The sequence below is a fragment of the Eulemur rufifrons genome, chromosome 2 (assembly GCF_041146395.1).
Source record: "Eulemur rufifrons isolate Redbay chromosome 2, OSU_ERuf_1, whole genome shotgun sequence".
Classification (NCBI taxonomy): domain Eukaryota; kingdom Metazoa; phylum Chordata; class Mammalia; order Primates; family Lemuridae; genus Eulemur; species Eulemur rufifrons.
In genome coordinates this window covers 51,161,845-51,178,874 of record NC_090984.1, presented here as the reverse complement: position 1 = coordinate 51,178,874, position 17,030 = coordinate 51,161,845, and the positions used below count along the sequence as shown (strand labels likewise).

Genomic DNA, 17,030 nt, shown 5'->3' with positions numbered 1-17,030 from the left:
TCTTTAACACACTTTCAAACTTGTACTTACACATTTGTTATGTTTGTTTTCCCCTACCAGACCAAAGGTCCGTGAGAGCTGGAACTATGTCTGTCTTCTCACCTCCATAGACTAAGTACAGCACCTGACAGAGTCAGCGCTCAACAGTGTGGGTGATGTATGTGTGATGGGTGAATGAGTGGATGAAAGGCCTCGTAGACCACAGAATGCTTAACCCTCCCTGGGACCATGTTTACAGAATTATGCTTCACTGGAGGACTCCCAGCTTTTATCAAGGATTATTATAAAGCCATATAAAAACTGATATTATAGATTTCATACACATAGATGAGAACATTGTTTATTATGTGATTCAGGGTACCACATGTAAGGTTTACGTTATAAATTTGTTAAAATTTAGTGTTGCTAAGTACTTTCTTGCCCCTAAAAGAATTTTTTGGCTTTCTCCTTTCTGATAATACCGCTTTTCTCTTTTTGCCCTGGCTGCCTGGATGTTCAGAGAAAAAGTTAAGGCTCAATCACCAGGATTGGCATAATAAAGGAGTGGCTTATGAAAGAGACACAGGTTGTGGAGTTCGAGCTGGGTTTCAATTCCAGCTCTGACACTGTGTATCCGTGGGCAAGAGTTTTAAACTCCCTGAGTCTGGGCTGCTGTGTCTGTAAAATGGCGATGACACCCACCTTGCAGAGCTGGTAACGTGCCTGAACCACAGGAGTGCTCAGTGATTATTTTTCCCTTCAGCCTCCCCTTTTCATTAGCTACATGTAATATAAACTGCTTCAAATCCTTTTTGGAAAAAGTGTATATAAATAACTTGAAGAACAACAGAATATTTGGTGATTTGGTGAAAAGCAATTGATTGAAAACATACAATTTTACAAGAGCCATCAGATTTCTCTAGTCAAGTGTTTTTACTTGTTAATATCTCAGTATTCAAATCTCAATTCAAATCTCCCCTGCTCAGAGGCCTTCCTTGACCTACCTGTCTAGATATCTTCTCTCCCACTACTGTGTCCCCTTACTCTATTTTCTTTACAGCACCCCTCACTATCTTAAATTACTCATTTGTCTTCTGGTTTGTATCAGCTAGTTGGGACTATGTCTGTCTAAATTTACCCCCGCACTCCCAGCCCCTAGGGCGGTACCCAGCACATAATTGGCACTCCATAACATTTGAATGAACAGAAGCTAAGTGGAACATTTTGGTTCACTCTTGGATAACTTTGAAAAGGAAAATGTATTTTCTCTGAAATCTTTAAACCATGCTTTTGGAAAATATTCCCAAACACCTATGTAAGATATAGTTATGTATAATATTTTAAAAGTAGAACTTTTGAGCTTAGATGATTGTTATCTTGTTAATGGTTCGCTCTCTATAAAAAAAAAATTAAATTTTCTGTTTTCTCTTTTAGATCAAAGAGCCCCCTGAAATCAATTTAGTTCTGTACCCTCAAGGCCTAACTGGTGAAGAAGTTTACGTAAAAGTGGAGTTGAGGGTTAAATGCCCGCCTACCTATCCAGATGTGTGAGTACATTTATAAATAACTTTGATGTAATTTCAGTTTTCTGTTCTGACAACATAGGAACCGATTGACATTAATAGTATTTCCTCTTTCCTGCCCCCATTCCACGTTAAATTTCACTTCCTGTCACCTGTGTTTCAACGAAACTACATCAGCAATAGATGTTTTCATGAAACCTGTCTTGTTTTAAATCTGTTTATACATAGAATTGTCACTATAGATATTAATATTTGCTCAGTGACTACTTGTTTGCTTCTTCTGACATGTTAACTTTGTTTACTTAATTCTTCATAAACTAGGAAGAGGGAAAACCTAGAAGAGAAGGATAAAGGCGTGGTGACTATTGAAAGCACTTGTGTACTTAAGGTTTAACGTCTGACTGGCATTGGAAATTCAATAACCTTCTGTGCCCAATGTGCCCATTCACTGCCTAGAGTAGAGGCGTGTTCAGAGTTGCCGTGCTTCTCCATGGGGCACTGTGACAGGCGAATCTGCCTTCTGCAGGGCTGTCCCAAGGACATTAGCATCCCAGGCCTTTACCCACTGATGTTCTCCAGTCATTGAGACAGCAACAAAACCCCACACATTCCCAAACTCCCCCTGAAGATGATGTTACCTCTGGTTGGGAATCACTGGTTAAAGCCAAAGTGTTAGCCATCAGCACTCCAGTGGTCCGTTCTTGAAGTATCATGTATGTTCCGTGTGATCTTTCCCCAGACATTCCCCGTGGCAAGGCAGATTGGCCTGGATGATGTCAAGTGGTTTGAACTGATAGTGCAGGGAACCGGTGAAGGCTTTGGAGAAGGGAAGTGGCAAATAAAAGGAAGCACTGCTTTACACAGTGGGTGGTAAATGTACAGAATTTGGTATCCTAAGAGGTGATAGCGGATATGAAAATACAGATAAGTCAAAACTGAGCTCCTTGAAGTCAGTAACCCCCCTTGGTCCCCAACACTGTACTGAAAGTATGTATAGGAGGTATGTAAAACATTAATTAATGAAAAAAGGTAATTAAATTTTTGAAAGAAAATTAAGAGCCTCTCTAGGTTTTTTTTATGCCCGACACCAAATACATGGTGTCTTTCTTGGCGCTACGTGGTGCCCAAAAGTGCAATTCAGTTCTGACCCTAACAGTCCATAGTTCGCGCAGACCCTGCAAATTAAGGGCTCAGTCCCACAAGATTGCCCCCACTGCAGATGCCAGTTGCAAGTCCCAGTACTTCTGGCCTATAAATTCTGGGTGTAAATTTCGGGTTTCCCACAGCCCCCTCAGGGGTTGGATAATTTGCTGTGATGACTCACAGAACTCAGGAAAATACGTTACTTGTATTTAATGGTTTGTCACACAGAATGCAGCTCTGAAACAGCCAAATGGAAGAGATGTGTAGGGCAAGGTGTGTGGGGAGGGGCATGGAGTTTCTATGCCCTCTCCAGGCCCGCCACCCTCCCAGCACCTCCATGTGTTCACCAACCCAGAATCTCCCTGAACCCTGTCACTTAGGGGTTTTTATGGAGGTTTCGTTACGTAGGCATGATTGATGAATTAAATCTTTGGCCATTGGTGATGGAACTCGATCTCCAGCCCCATCTCCTCCCCGAAGGTCTGGGGTGGGGCTGATGTTTCTCACCCTGTGATCAAGACTTGGTCTTTCTGATGACCAGCCCAATGCTGAAGCTATCCAGATACTGATCAGAGTTACCTCCTTAGCACTAACTCTGGTACGGTTGAAAGGGATTTGTTATAAATAACATAAGGTGTTCTTCTCACCCCTGTCACTCAGGAAATTCCAAGGGTGTTAGGAGCTCTGTGCCAGGAATCAGGGTCAGAGATCAAATATATATTTTTTGTTATGCCTTAGCTTCACAAACTCAAAATATTCTTGAAAAATCAAAATAGAGAAAAACTTGAATGTATCAGTACCATAATATTAATTATAGCATTATTAATGAAAGTAAAGAAATTGGAAGCAGTCTAATTATCAAACACTAAAGCGAGGTTTCTCCACCTTGATACCACTGACATTTTGGGTGGATAGTTCTTTCTTATGGGGCTGTCCTGTGCCCTGTGGGATGTTCAGCAGCATCCCGGACCTCTACCTCCTAGATGCCAGGAGTACCTTTCTCCTTAGGTTGCAAAAACCAAAAAAGTCTTCAGACATTGACAGTTGTCCCCTAGGGGCCAAGATTGTCCCCAGTTAAGAACCACTACACTAAAGAACTGTTCAGGTAAATCTTGACGTGTCCCTGTGATGAAAATATTATGGGATGATGTTTTTAAGAAAATGTGGAAATGCTTATAAAAAGTAAAAGTAAGCATAAATTATGAATTATGTGGCAAGGACATAAAGAGAACATTAGGAACTTTCTTTAAAGTTTAATTAGTTTTATAGATAAATTTTTCACCATTTTGTTAACATTGCTATATAATGATTGTTTAATTTAAAAAAAAATAATTATATAAAGCTTGATTTGGGGAACCATTCCTATCTTTCTGAAATGATATGATACAGGAAAACTTTGCTTTTCTGCAAAATAGTCCTTAATGACACTGTGTGAGAGAGAATCCTAGATCAGATGGACCATACAGGGACTCAGGACTATACACAGCTTTCCTATTCTCAGATGTCCACCTATCCAAGTAGATAACAATGGTAGCAATCCATCACATTGAAGCATTGAGGGAATGCAGAGATAGGTGAATCATCCAGGCTTCACAAAGGTAAAATACCATGAATTACTCAGAAATGCTTGGGAGGAAATGATTCATCTCCACTTCAGTAAAATCAAATAAATTCTATTTAATCTCAGAGAGTTCTTATTGGATATTTATTGGTTGGGTATAAAAAGAAACCTGAGGGCTGGTTGTGTAATATTGTTGAGTAGAAAATGTTGACTTGGATGAGCTGTAAGGGATGAAAAGAAGCATGAATTAGGCATCCTGGGGATAGGCAGTTTGCAGCGTGTGCATGACTGGACTTCAACACGAGCGAGCATTTCCACCTGTTTACAATCAGAGTGAGTGAGTGAGTGGGACACAGTTTGTTGTGGGAATACTAGGTAGGTCACTGGGGCTCCATCTTGCTTGGTTATTCTTGTTCTGCTTTAAGGTAGAGCACATGAACAGGTGCAGAGTGCTTGGACTTGCTGGTGAGCTGTCAAAACTAGGTTAATTGATGTTGGTTGCAAGCCAGGGTCAAGAATTACCATACAAGGGAATACATGGTTAAGTTACTAGACTGGAGTCAGACACAGCTGGAATAATTTTTTTTTTTTTTTCTTGGAGAAGAAACCAAGAGTTGGGGATCAGAGCAAATCAGAGGCAATAAATAGTACTTGCTGTTGGGAAATTTTACTCAGATTGTAAAGCTGAAAGTTAGCGGATCAAGCATGGTAAGTCTGGATCACCTGGGGGCGTAGGGCACCTGACAGCCAAAACCGAACTTTTTGCCCAGTCTACTTCCCCACAGGGTGCAGGTGGCTCCATGTTGAGCACCGTGTCAACTGTAGTTGCTGTGATACAGTTGAAATCCTTTTAAGATTAAAGGAAATGTTGCTGGGATTGTTCACATATGAGGTCTGTGTGAAATCCTCAGGCCTAGAGTGCTTGGAACTTAGCCAATATTAATACAAACAGGCTATACTTTCTGGAGTAACTCCTTTTTTATTTTTTTTTCTTTTCCAGAGTTCCTGAAATAGACTTAAAGAATGCCAAAGGTCTATCAAATGAAAGTGTTAATTTGTTAAAATCCCGCCTGGAAGAACTAGCCAAAAAACAATGTGGGGAGGTAAGATTTGTTAAACTGAAATTAAAAGAGGACAGTAAAAATCTCCATCATGCTCACCAGCATTTGGCTTTCTACCTTTTCTGTGGCTTAAAGCTGTGGTCCCCAACCCCTGGGCTGTGGACTGGTCCAAGTCCGTGGCCTGTCAGGAACCAAGCACAGAGCAGGAGGTGAGCGCTGGGTGAGTGAGTGAAGGTTCATCTGTATTTACAGCTGCTTCCCATCACTCGCATCACCACATGAGCTCTGCCTCCTGTCAGATCAGCCTTGGTGGGGGGATTAATTAGATTCTCACAGGAGCAGAACCCTACTGTAAACTGAGCATGCGAAGGACCTAGGTTATGTGCTCCTTATGAGAATCTAACGTCTGATGATGTGAGGTGGAGCTGAGGCAGTGATGCTAGCACTGGGGAGTGGCTGCAAATACAGATTATCATTAGCAGAGAGGTTTGAGTGCACAATAAATGTAATGTTCTTGAATCATCCCCAAACCAAACCATCCTCTCTCCTCCACCATCCCCCACCCCCCACCGCCCTGCCACCCGCCCATCTGTGGAAAAATTGTCTTCCATAAAACCAGTCCCTGGTGCCAAAAAGGTTGGGGACTGCTGGCTTAAAGGCTCTCCCATTGCACCTCAGATCCAATTTTGACTACAATATTTTGTTTCTTATTGCTGTGTACAAAGGGGAACATTGTTATTTCTACTGATTTAGGAAGGTTTTTGAAATGCAATTCATAGAGTATCTATAGATGATATTCTTAATGCTTAAGAATTTTTCTGAAAACAGTCGATGTGAACTTGACCATACTTTTTGCACACTTCGGACCTGGCATTGTGACCTGATCTTGACTTGAACCTTTATGTTGGAAAATGTTTGTAGACAAGTGATATCTGACCAAACTTTGCCACCTCTTGCATATCAGGATTCATTGTTTTCCTTAATTAGCGACATATTCAACTTCTTTTATATCTGTTCTACACCTAAGGATTTGCGCTGAGTTCAGCACTGATTCTTTTTTAATCTTTTGAACATCAAGGTCTACGTATGAGTTCTCCCTTGGGTGGCAGAACTCTCTCTGGAGAGCAGGACTAGGTGACTTCTAGGGGTAGAGTATTGTTATGCTTTCCTTATGCCAGACCAATTCCCTCTAAATGCAATCCATCTTTTCCTTACTTCTGTATAAATCACTCAAGTGTTTTTGCTTAGGCAACCCTAGGCCGCCTCCTCGTCTGTTTCAGACCTCTGTTAGAGATAACCAAAGGTAACATGCACCTCATATAAAGGCACTTGCATTTTATAACACAGTGAGTCACAGTGCAATCCGTGAAGTACCTTTTGGCTATAAAAATTATGTCCACTTAAGTTGATGTTTCCAAGAATTTAATGATTAATAAGGTACAGAAATCGATTGTAGAACAGCCTGAATAAAAAAACTAGGCCTTGGGAGTTATTCTGAAGTTCTTCTTAGTGTAAGGGAACTCTAATGTCTAACTAAAAAATACTAATAACATGGAGTTATATTGAAAATTCAGCTACAGAAAATCCTCTACTTTCTTGGATTCATGATTTATGATTTCACTTTTTTTGACTGTATTTTAAATTAAACTTTTAAGACAATTATATATTTATACATGTATTGTAAGAAATCCTAAAGACCTCATGCACCTTTTGCCCAGTTTGCCCACTGGTAACATTGTGCAATGCTGTAGTACAATATGTAACCAGGATATTGACATGGATATAACTGAAAAACAGAAGTGTTCCCTCACCCCAAGCATCTCCCGGGTTGCTCTCCTTTAGCTACCCCTGGTACTCCCACCTTTTCCTCCATACCTGGCAACCACTAATCTGTTCTCCATTTCTATAATTTTGTCATTTCAAGGATGTTGTATAGGTGTAGTCACACAGTATGTAACCCTTTGGGATTGGCATTTTTCATTCTGCATAATTTCCTAGAGATTCATCCAGGCTGTTGCATGTCTCAATAGCTGTTAGTTTTTGTAGCTGAGTAGTATACCAAGCTATAGAATTACCGCTGTTTGTTTAACCATTCATCAGGTGAAAGACATCTAGATTGTTTCCAGTTTTTGGCTATTACAAATAAAGCTGCTATAAACATAAATATGCAGGTTTTTGTGTGTAAGTTTTCATTTGTCTGGGATAAATTCCCAGGAGTGCAATCGTGGGTGTAGGGCAACTGCATGTTTAGTTTTTTAAGAAGCTGCCAATCTTTTTCAAATTGGCTGAACCACTTTATATTCCCACCAGCAATATGTGAATGGTCCAGTTTCTCCATATACTTGCCAGCATTTGATGTTGTCACCATTTTTTTTTTTTTTAATTTTAGCTGTTCTAACAGATGTTATGATGGTTAATTTTTTGTATCAATTTGGCTAAGCCGTGGGCCCAGATATTTGGCCAAACATTTTTTTAGACATTTCTGGGAAGATGTATTTGAAATGAGATCAACATTTAAATCATTAGACTTTTACTTACACTGATAATCTTCCACAACATGGGTAGGCCTCATCCAGCCAGTTGAAGGCCTTTGTAGAAAAAGACTGACATCCTCTGAAGAAGGGGGAATTCTGCCAGGAGGTAGCCTTCAGTCTTTTACTCCAGCATTATTTCTTCTGTGGGTCTCCAGCCTGCCACCCTGCCATATAATTCTGGACTTGCTAGCCTCTAAATTACATGAGCCAATTCCTTAAATAAATCTCTCTCTCTCTCTGCATATGTGTGTGTGTGTGTGTGTGTGTGTGTTTGTGTGTGTAGACAAAACAGCCTTCTATTGGAATGCGATTCTTCCAATATTTAGGACTTTCATCACTAGAGAGAAGTCAATACCTGACTTCAGAGCTTCAAAGGACAGGCTGACTTTTTCTTAGGGGCTAATGTAGCTGGTGACTAAGTTGAAGCCAGTGCACATTTACCATTTCCAAAATCCTAGGGCCCTTAAGAATTATGCTAAACCTACTCTGCCTGTGCTGTATAAATGGAACAACAAAGCCTGGAGGAGAGCACATCTGTTTATAGAATGGTTTACTGAATATTTTAAGCCCACTGTTGAGACCTACTGCTTAGAAAAAAAAAAATTTCTTTCAAAAATTTCTGCTCTTTGATAATGCACCTAGTAACCCCAGAACTCTGATGGAGACACACACAGAAATTAATGTTGTTTTCATGCCTGCTAATACAACATCCATTCTGTAACCCGTGGATCAAGGAGTAATTTGACTTTCAAGTCTTATTATTTAAGAAATACATTTCTTAAGGCTATAGCTGCCATAGGTAGTGATGGATCTGGACAAAGTAAATTGAAAACCTTCTGGAAAAGATTCACCATTCTAGATGCCATTAAGAGCATTTGTGATTCATGGAAGGAGGTCAAAATATCAGCATTAACAGGAGTTTGAAAGAAGTTGATTCCAACCCTCATGGATGACCTTGAGGGGTTCAAGACTTTAGTAGAAGAATTAATGGCAAATGTGGTGGAAATAGCAAGAGAAGTAAAAGTGGAGCCTGAAGGTGTGACTGAACTGCTGCAATCTCATGATGAAATTTGAATGGATGAAGACTTGATTCTTATGGATGAGCAAAGAAAATGGTTTCTTGAGATGGAATCTACTCTTGGTGAAGATGCTGTGAACACTGTTGAAGTGACAATAAAGGATTTAGAATATTACATAAACTTAGTTGATAACACAGTGGCAAGGTTTGAGAGGATTAACTCTGATTTTGAAAGTTCTGCTGTAGATAAAATGCTATCAAACAGCATCATGTGCTACAGAGAAATCTTTTGTGAAAAAGAGTCAGTTGATGGGGCAAATTTCATTGTTATTTTAAGAAATTGCCATAGCCACCCCATCCTTTGGCAGCCACCACCCTGATCATCAATAGCCATCAACATTGAGGCAAAACCCCCCATCAACTAAAAGATTATGACTCACTGAAGGCTCAGATGATCATTAGCATTTTTTAACAACAAAGTATTTTTAAATTAAGGTATGTACATTGTTTTTTAGACATAATGCTATTGCACACATAATAGTGGAAACATAATTTATATGCACTGGGAAACTAAAAAATTGGAGACTTGCTTTATTGCAATATTTACTTTATTGCAGAGATCTGAAACCGAGCCCACAATGTCTCCGAGGTATGCCTGTACTAGTATTCATGTGAGTCATCTCCGTGTAATGAGATTTGAAAGGGCATTAAATAGGGGAATGTACCATGCAAATCACTGTTCTTGTTTGTCTTAAATTCGTTTCTGTTAAGTCTAAAGTACTAGGAAGTGTAAAATATACATAATTCTAAAGAAGTTATTTATATTTTCAAATAAAATACAGTATAATTAGATGTTAAAGTGAGACTTAGGAATTCATTGTGGTGAAGCATTCACTGATGCTAGACTTATAAAATAATGAGTCATTTAATTATTTGAATGGGAATAGGTACTCAAAAACAACTTGTTCTTAAGCACTTCTAATTGCCTCCAAATGATTTTTAATCTGTATAGCAGTTCTTTATCAGTCATGTAAAAGTAAACTTATGTGTACTGTATTTTTCAAGATAGTAAAAGTCAAATTCATTTTTGTATTAATTATCCAGCAAGTATTTATCACCGGTCTGCCATGTGCCCGGCACTCACTGATCCAGCAGTGGGAAACTGCAGTGAGCAAACCATTAGGCCACACCGTCAGGGCACCAGACAGAAAGCAAGTGTACTACAAATCAAGCAGCTCCATGTGCTGGGAGGAAGAGTCAGGGTGCGAGGTCTGGAGAGTGATGGTGGAGTGGCTGTTTGTGTGAGGAGTTCAGGAGAGGCCTTGGGATTTGAGCAGAGGCCTGAGGGAAAGCAAGACAGTGAGCCCTTGCAGCATGGAGAGAGGGAGAGGTAAGAGCCAGTTTGTAAAGTAGTTATTTTCGTCTAGTCTTACAAGTTTTGTCAGATTTATATGTACAGAAAACACTAATAAATTAAACTAAAGCGATCAGTAAAAAGACCGTTCCCCCGCCCCTCCCCAGCTTGGCTCCTGCTTCCCGTCTGGTTTAGAGTAGTTTCTCCTTGACAAAATAGAAACTGCCTCTTTTTCCATCTTTCCTTAGAAGACCTTTTCTTAGGAAAACTTGCTTCTTAGGCTTTATCTAGACTGGTGTTTCTCAACTCTAAATTGAAATATATCCAGTAAATACCACAGCTTCTGATGTAAGAAAAAATACATTAACTTCACCCAACAAGAGCTTTCCTTTGCATTTATTCCCTAAGAGAAAAGTAGAATATTAAATGGGCTAACTTTATATTCTGTGTACAATGACTCCTATTATTATTTACCACTCTTTTAAGTCCCTTTAGAAACTGTTTTGAACATGAAATGAGAATTTCAAGTTGCTTCATTGTAATTGAGAAGAAAGAAATCTCAGTGTCATGTTCCGTATCTGTAAAAGTTGGCACTCTTCCCCCCTTTGGGGCCGGGTAACTGGTCAGCGTGGGGTCTCAGAAACCCTTGTTCTATTCATTTACCACCCCAGGGATGATTTATGCCTTCTAGGGGTAGGGGAAAGTGGCTTCCTGTGTTCGCTTACAGAATGTCTGAGAGGGAGGCCTTTTTCTTCCTGGTTCTGTGAACACTTTCCTAAGTGGAAATGAAGTAACTTTCTAAGTATTGATCAGCCTCCTACTGGCCCATTACTAGCAGGGAGATAGTAAGGCCTTTAAATATTTGCCTCCATACTCGCAATAGAATATTTTCAGTATGCTGTGTGGTCAGACGAATGTGCTGATGTTAGCAATGAGTATTGTCTGCTCAGCTGTCGTGTAGACAGGTTTCCTAGTTGGGAAGGTAGCTTTTACATTCATATGCTTTTAAATATTTTATCACATTTATTTGTATAGAAAAATATCCTATTGGATTTATTATACAGAAAATGCCAGTAAATTGAATAGGTCTCCAAAAGAAAAGTGAAACTTTATACTCACGTAGGTAGTGATTTGTCTTGGTAGCAACACACTGCAGTGAGCCCTTTAAAAGCTTTTTCCTGCTGTGATCGTATCATATACCTAATGCAGAATTTGTTGTATCAAAGTGAATAATGGGGCCAGGCATAGTGGCTCAAGCCTATAACCCTAGCACTTTGGGAGGCTGAGGCAAGAGGATCACTTGAGGCCAGGAGCTCAAAACCAGCCTGAGCAAGGGCAAGATCCTATCTCTATAAAAAATGTCTAACAATTAGCCAGGCGTGGTGGTGTGTGCCCAGCTACTTGGGAGACTGAAGCAGGAGGATCACTTGAGCCCAAGAGTTGGAGGCTGCAGTGAGCTATATTAAGAGGCCACTGTGCATTGTACATGGGTCTCTCTGACTGCCAGCTCGTTTTGCAGTTCCATAGGATCTCCGCTTTGGGCCATGCCTTCCCATTATTTGCTCATTTGTGGTTGGTTTTTGTTTACATGTTTAGGTGATGATATTTGAACTGGCTTACCACGTGCAGTCATTTCTCAGTGAGCATAACAAGCCCCCTCCCAAGTCTTTCCATGAAGAGATGCTGAAAAGGCGAGCTCAGGAGGAGCAGCAGAGGCTGCTGGAGGCCAAGCGGAAGGAGGAGCAGGAGGTGAGATGCCCTTGTCAATGTGGGTGGCCAGCCTGGAGGATGCAAGCTTCTATGGGTTTTTACTCTGTCTCTGCCTACAGACTTATCTTTATCTATGTTTTGCTCGGCATTTGATTGAAGAAAGGTAGATTTGTGTGAGAGAAGGTGCCAAGAGTGACTAAAAAATACTATGAGCAGTTACCTGCTGACACACATCAGTGCTGCTGCTTAGAACTCTTAGTCTAGGTCTTAAAAAAAGAGAGACTGAAAGGAAGCCATGTAGCCAAGCTTCCTGTGGTCTTTCTGAGCTCCTTGAGCTGTGCAGGAATTCACTGAGTATTGGAGGCTGTTTTCTTCTTTCCTGTGTGAGACAAGTATCTCATGCCCAAATGGTTAGCAAAAGTCAGGGAGTAAACTGTCTTTATTCACTAACCATTTGTACTTTTTCCTTTATTCTGTTTGCATAAGGATATAAACTCCTGTCTTATTTTAAAAATCCTTTAAATCAAAGATAATGTATGCGATCTAAATTTCCTTCTTGGTTTTAACTTAATCTTTTTTCTATATAGCCCTTTAATCAACTTATCTAGAACTTATTTTGGTTCAAGTTTAAAAAAAAAAATGCCTAAGTTTGTTTTTTTCCTGGACCTTTCTTAACACATTTATTAATCATTCTTTATTACGTGCTGTGTACTACTTCCTTTACAATACACTTCAACTACTTATGTATACTAGGTTCTATTTGTCAGTTATCTATTTTGTTCATCTGTTTTTTCCTTGAGTGTCTGCCGTACTCTTTGAATTATTGTATCTTTATGATGTTTTGATGCCTGACAAGTCAGGCCCACCCTTTCCCGTCCCTTCATCTTCCATTGTTTTTTTTCCCCTCAGCCATTCTCACCCCTTTCTTACAGACACGCTGTAGGATTGCTTTCTCAAAGTCAAAACAGAACAAATAATCCCCCTAGCATTTTGATTGAACTTGCACTAAATTTATATATTCATTTTAGAAGAATTGATACCTTGAGAGTATTCAAACTTCCCATCCAAGACTGTTTCTACATTTATTTTTATCTGTTGGTGAGACTTTCTAGTTTGTTCCTTATGGGTATGAGAGTTTCCTACAGTTACTTCTAAGGTTTTGCTTTTTCCTTCTTTTTGTAGGTTCTTATACCTGGCTTTTTTGTTTTGTTTTTTCTGCTTTATTTTGTTTATCCTATGTTTATGTTAACTCTCTTTGTAGGTTTCATTGATTTTGTTACTTATCTCCTATTTAAATTGTATAGCTTAGTTGTCATTTAGAGTCCATGGTTTTCTATTATTGTCATTGTTTTTAGGAAGGCACATTTTTATTAGAAGATAGTAAACATTTAGCTAACAATCTTGTTTACTGCTATAACTACCTGTAAGTTTGGGGTATGTTTTTATATTTTGTGTTATTGCTAGTATCGTTTTTGATGAGTCTCTTAACAGTTTTGATATTTACAATCCGGAATTTTAGGGTACTAATAAAAATGGGTGGAGATCAAAATACTTTCAATACTAGGAAAGCTGATTGGAGAATGCAGGTCGAGGTCTACGGCAAGTGAGTGTGGTATCTGGGCCATCGCCAGGCCTGGGCATTGAGGACAGCGCAGCCCACCTCCACCAGGCTGGCCCTGGACCAGCGTGTTTGCTGCAGACAGGCAGATATCAGAGAGCAGGGGCTGAGACAAGAGTGAGAAGTGATAAGCCATCAGCGTTGCTATGGCGAAGTCCCTGGGCATGGGAACATGAAGAGTGGAGAGCAAATGCCCCTCCCCACACGGTCCTAACACCTGTGTAAATGGGAATGCCTGTCGCATAAGAACTCTGGTAAAACTCGTGGAACTGCACTTTGCACTGAGATTCAGTATATTCACATCTCTTAGGAAAGGAGAGCTTAAGTTATTGAAATTCAAAAGATGTTCTGTGGTTCCAGAATTTATCTGTTTATGCGTTCCAGAGATTGGCATTTGATGGTAGTTTGTTTTATTTCAGCAACGTGAAATCCTTCATGAGATTCAGAGAAGGAAAGAAGAGATCAAAGAAGAGAAAAAAAGGAAAGAAATGGCTAAGCAGGTACTCTGTCAACTCTGCTGTACCAAAGTAATTTACATCTTGTGAAACATAAAATGTTTTAATTTCCATTGATATTTTTCTCTTCTGTGTTTTTATTGGTAGTAAAGCTTAAGATGAAGCACTAAAAAAAAAAAAAAAAAAGTCTTTGTTTAGACTCCCCAAATAGGTGGCAAAATTTAGAGTTGTATATTATCTGTAGATGATGTAGGCGAATATAATTACAGTAATTTATCAAATGAGTTGAGGGAGAGAAGAGATTGAAGCTTTCATAATTAACCTGGACTGAAATTCTTAATACTTGGAAAATAAAACTATTCGTTCATAACAAAGAGTAAATGGGAACCATTTGAATCTGCCTGAAATTTCATTCAGTGATGGCAAAAGATGATTCAACAGAGCAGGTTTAAAAGGCAGTAGTGACAAAAGTTGAAGTGTTTTTTCCTTTATTTTTCCTGAGTGCAGCTCAATCAAAAAACCAGTTCTACATGTTTGGAGAAATTCAGAGAAGATTTCACTCATCTTTTATAGAATTATGGCATTTAACTTAGGAGACGCTATGTGGTGTGACAGGAAGAGCACTGATGTGCAAAGAAGCAGCACCTGGCTTAAAGAGAGCTTTGGCTTTTTTACTGCCTAGCTCTGCGACCTTGACACACCTGTCACACTCTGTGTGACTCATTTTCCTTACCCGTAAGATGGGACTGATAATGCCTTCCCTTCTGTCTCATGTAATTGTTCCTACAGATGAATGTACTTCCCTATGTGAGAGTATAAAGCTGTATACAAATATAAGATGATGTCACTGTTTCTGCCGGCTCCGCTGTCTTGCGTGTGACCTGCCTTCCCATCAGCCACACTCTGCTCTGTCTTTGAATCCTCTCTTCTTTTCTCCTCACCCTCACTTTTCACACATATTCTAAGATTGTCATCACTTTTACTTATGAACTTCGCATTCTCTTGAAATGTGACCTGAAATTCGGTTCTTGAACTAGTACATATTTGGGCATCAAATTTTTTAAAGTTGAGTTCAACATTATTTCACTTGTAAGCATTCGACTTAAATAAAAAACATGCATTCTATGCAGAATTGGTAATTATGTACCACGATTGTCTTCCATTTATGACTTACGTCTAAAGTCGGTTTTACTTTTCTTTTTCTAGGAACGTTTGGAAATTGCTAGTTTGTCAAATCAAGATCACACATCTAAGAAAGATCCAGGAGGACACAGAGTGGCTGCCATTCTACATGGAAGCTCTCCCGACTTTGTGGGAAATGGCAAACTTCGGGCAAACTCCTCAGTAAGGTCCAGGTAAGTCCCTGGGATTTCTGATGTGGGAGGATGAAAGACGTAGAAGGATTAAAACAACTTGTAGTGAACTTTGATGGAATTTTCGGGTAATAGTCTTGATGACTTTTTCAAAGCCTGTATAAATATATTAGTTAGCAGTATAAAACGAAATTTTCACGTAACACTTCCCAAGTATCTTTAATGAAACCAGTTTTGTGTTCATTCTTTTTCATAATAGCCTATGACACATCACAGATTTGCTTTCAGTACAGCCTGATTTGACTTTTAATGACGACTATTCAGTGAGTGATTTGAAATTTTTTCTTCCATCAGAATCGTCGTCGTTCCGTCACATTTCACTGTTTGTGCGTTTCAGTCTGCAGTGCCTTAGGTCCCTCCACAGGTGTGGGGAATGCTCCAAAAAGAGCACAGCTGCAGAGCATCTGTGACATGGGCATGGGAACCCCAGTTTGCTGCCAGGGTTCCCCTCCCTCCTGCCACTGCAGTGGGCCCCTGGCTTGTTCCCTGTCACCAGAGGTCACTTGAAAGACGCTACTTCTTCCTCCACACTCTTTTCCAACTCAAGAATTGTGACTTCCCTGTTTGTCCCCCTGTAGACCAGATAGGGATTTTAATGCAGAAACAATTTGTGAGTGGCTGAGTTATTAAATAGTGGAGGTACTTTAGCTTCATTATATGTTTGAACTGTCTCTTACGAGACTCCAAGGAGCCCTTAAAAGCAACAGTTTGCTTCTATGAAAAGAAACATTTTAGGTGCCAAACTAAAGATTTATATAAACTTCTGGGTTATATTATAGTTCGTTTATTAGAAGGAACCATTTTAGTTCTTTTCCTTATTATCTACTTTTTAAAAAAAAAACAAGCTCAGAAATAATTTTGATATTAATGTTTACCTACTATTAGGGTGAAATAAATTTTTAAAATATTATTTCTGACAACAATTCCTTTTTGAGATTATAACTCCTTACCAATTTAAATTATTTTTGCAACTGAGCTTCCAAAAGACAACAGAATTTGAAGTTGTCAGAGCATTTTACTAGCAAATATCTTGTAAATTTTTATTGTAATAGAAACAGCTAAATTCAGTGATATGAATAAGTCTTTTCAGATGTTTGGAAAAAAATGTTCTTAAGTTGAAACATTTCCATTTTTGTGGCTGACTATAAACAGTGGGTCCAAAGTTAGACTCGCTTTTTGATCACAGATAGCAAGTTTATTCAAAGGAGAATGGTAAGTTCTTTCTCCCTTCAGTGTGGATAAAACAATTATATAATACCTGTAGAGTGGCATTTATATATCTTAGATAGAACAACGTTCCATGAGCATCTAAGAAGAAAGATGAAAAGAGATCGTTTGTATCTGTTTCATCTATTGTTTGCCAAGTTTGTTGCATATACAAATTGAGTATCCCTTATCGGAAATGCTTGGGACCAGAAGTGTTTCAGATTTCAGATTTTTTCAGATTTTGGAATATTTACATTACACTTACCAGTTGAGCATCCCAAATCCAAAAATCTGAAATCTAAAACATTCCAATGAGCATTTCCTTTGAGTGTCATGTCAGTACTCAAAATATTTCAGATTTTGGAGCGTTTTGGATTTCAGATTGGGGATTTAGGATGTTCAACCTGGGCCTGCATGGAACTCTGTGCTGGTACTAACTGTGCTGGCTACTGATTTGGAAGTGTAGTTTACATGCTGCTTTGGATAAGAAATAAG

General features: G+C 39.2%; 1 protein-coding gene across 1 annotated transcript in view; it reads left to right on the top strand.

The window, feature by feature from the left end:
- EIF2AK4 (eukaryotic translation initiation factor 2 alpha kinase 4) overlaps positions 1–17,030 on the top strand; it is a 96,245-nt gene that overhangs the window by 9,455 nt on the left and 69,760 nt on the right. Inside the window, exons 2-6 of the mRNA XM_069484768.1 lie at positions 1,414–1,526; positions 5,207–5,309; positions 11,770–11,922; positions 13,921–14,001; positions 15,163–15,311. Coding sequence (XP_069340869.1) covers positions 1,414–1,526; positions 5,207–5,309; positions 11,770–11,922; positions 13,921–14,001; positions 15,163–15,311 — 599 coding nt within the window. The remainder of the gene's footprint in view (positions 1–1,413; positions 1,527–5,206; positions 5,310–11,769; positions 11,923–13,920; positions 14,002–15,162; positions 15,312–17,030) is intronic.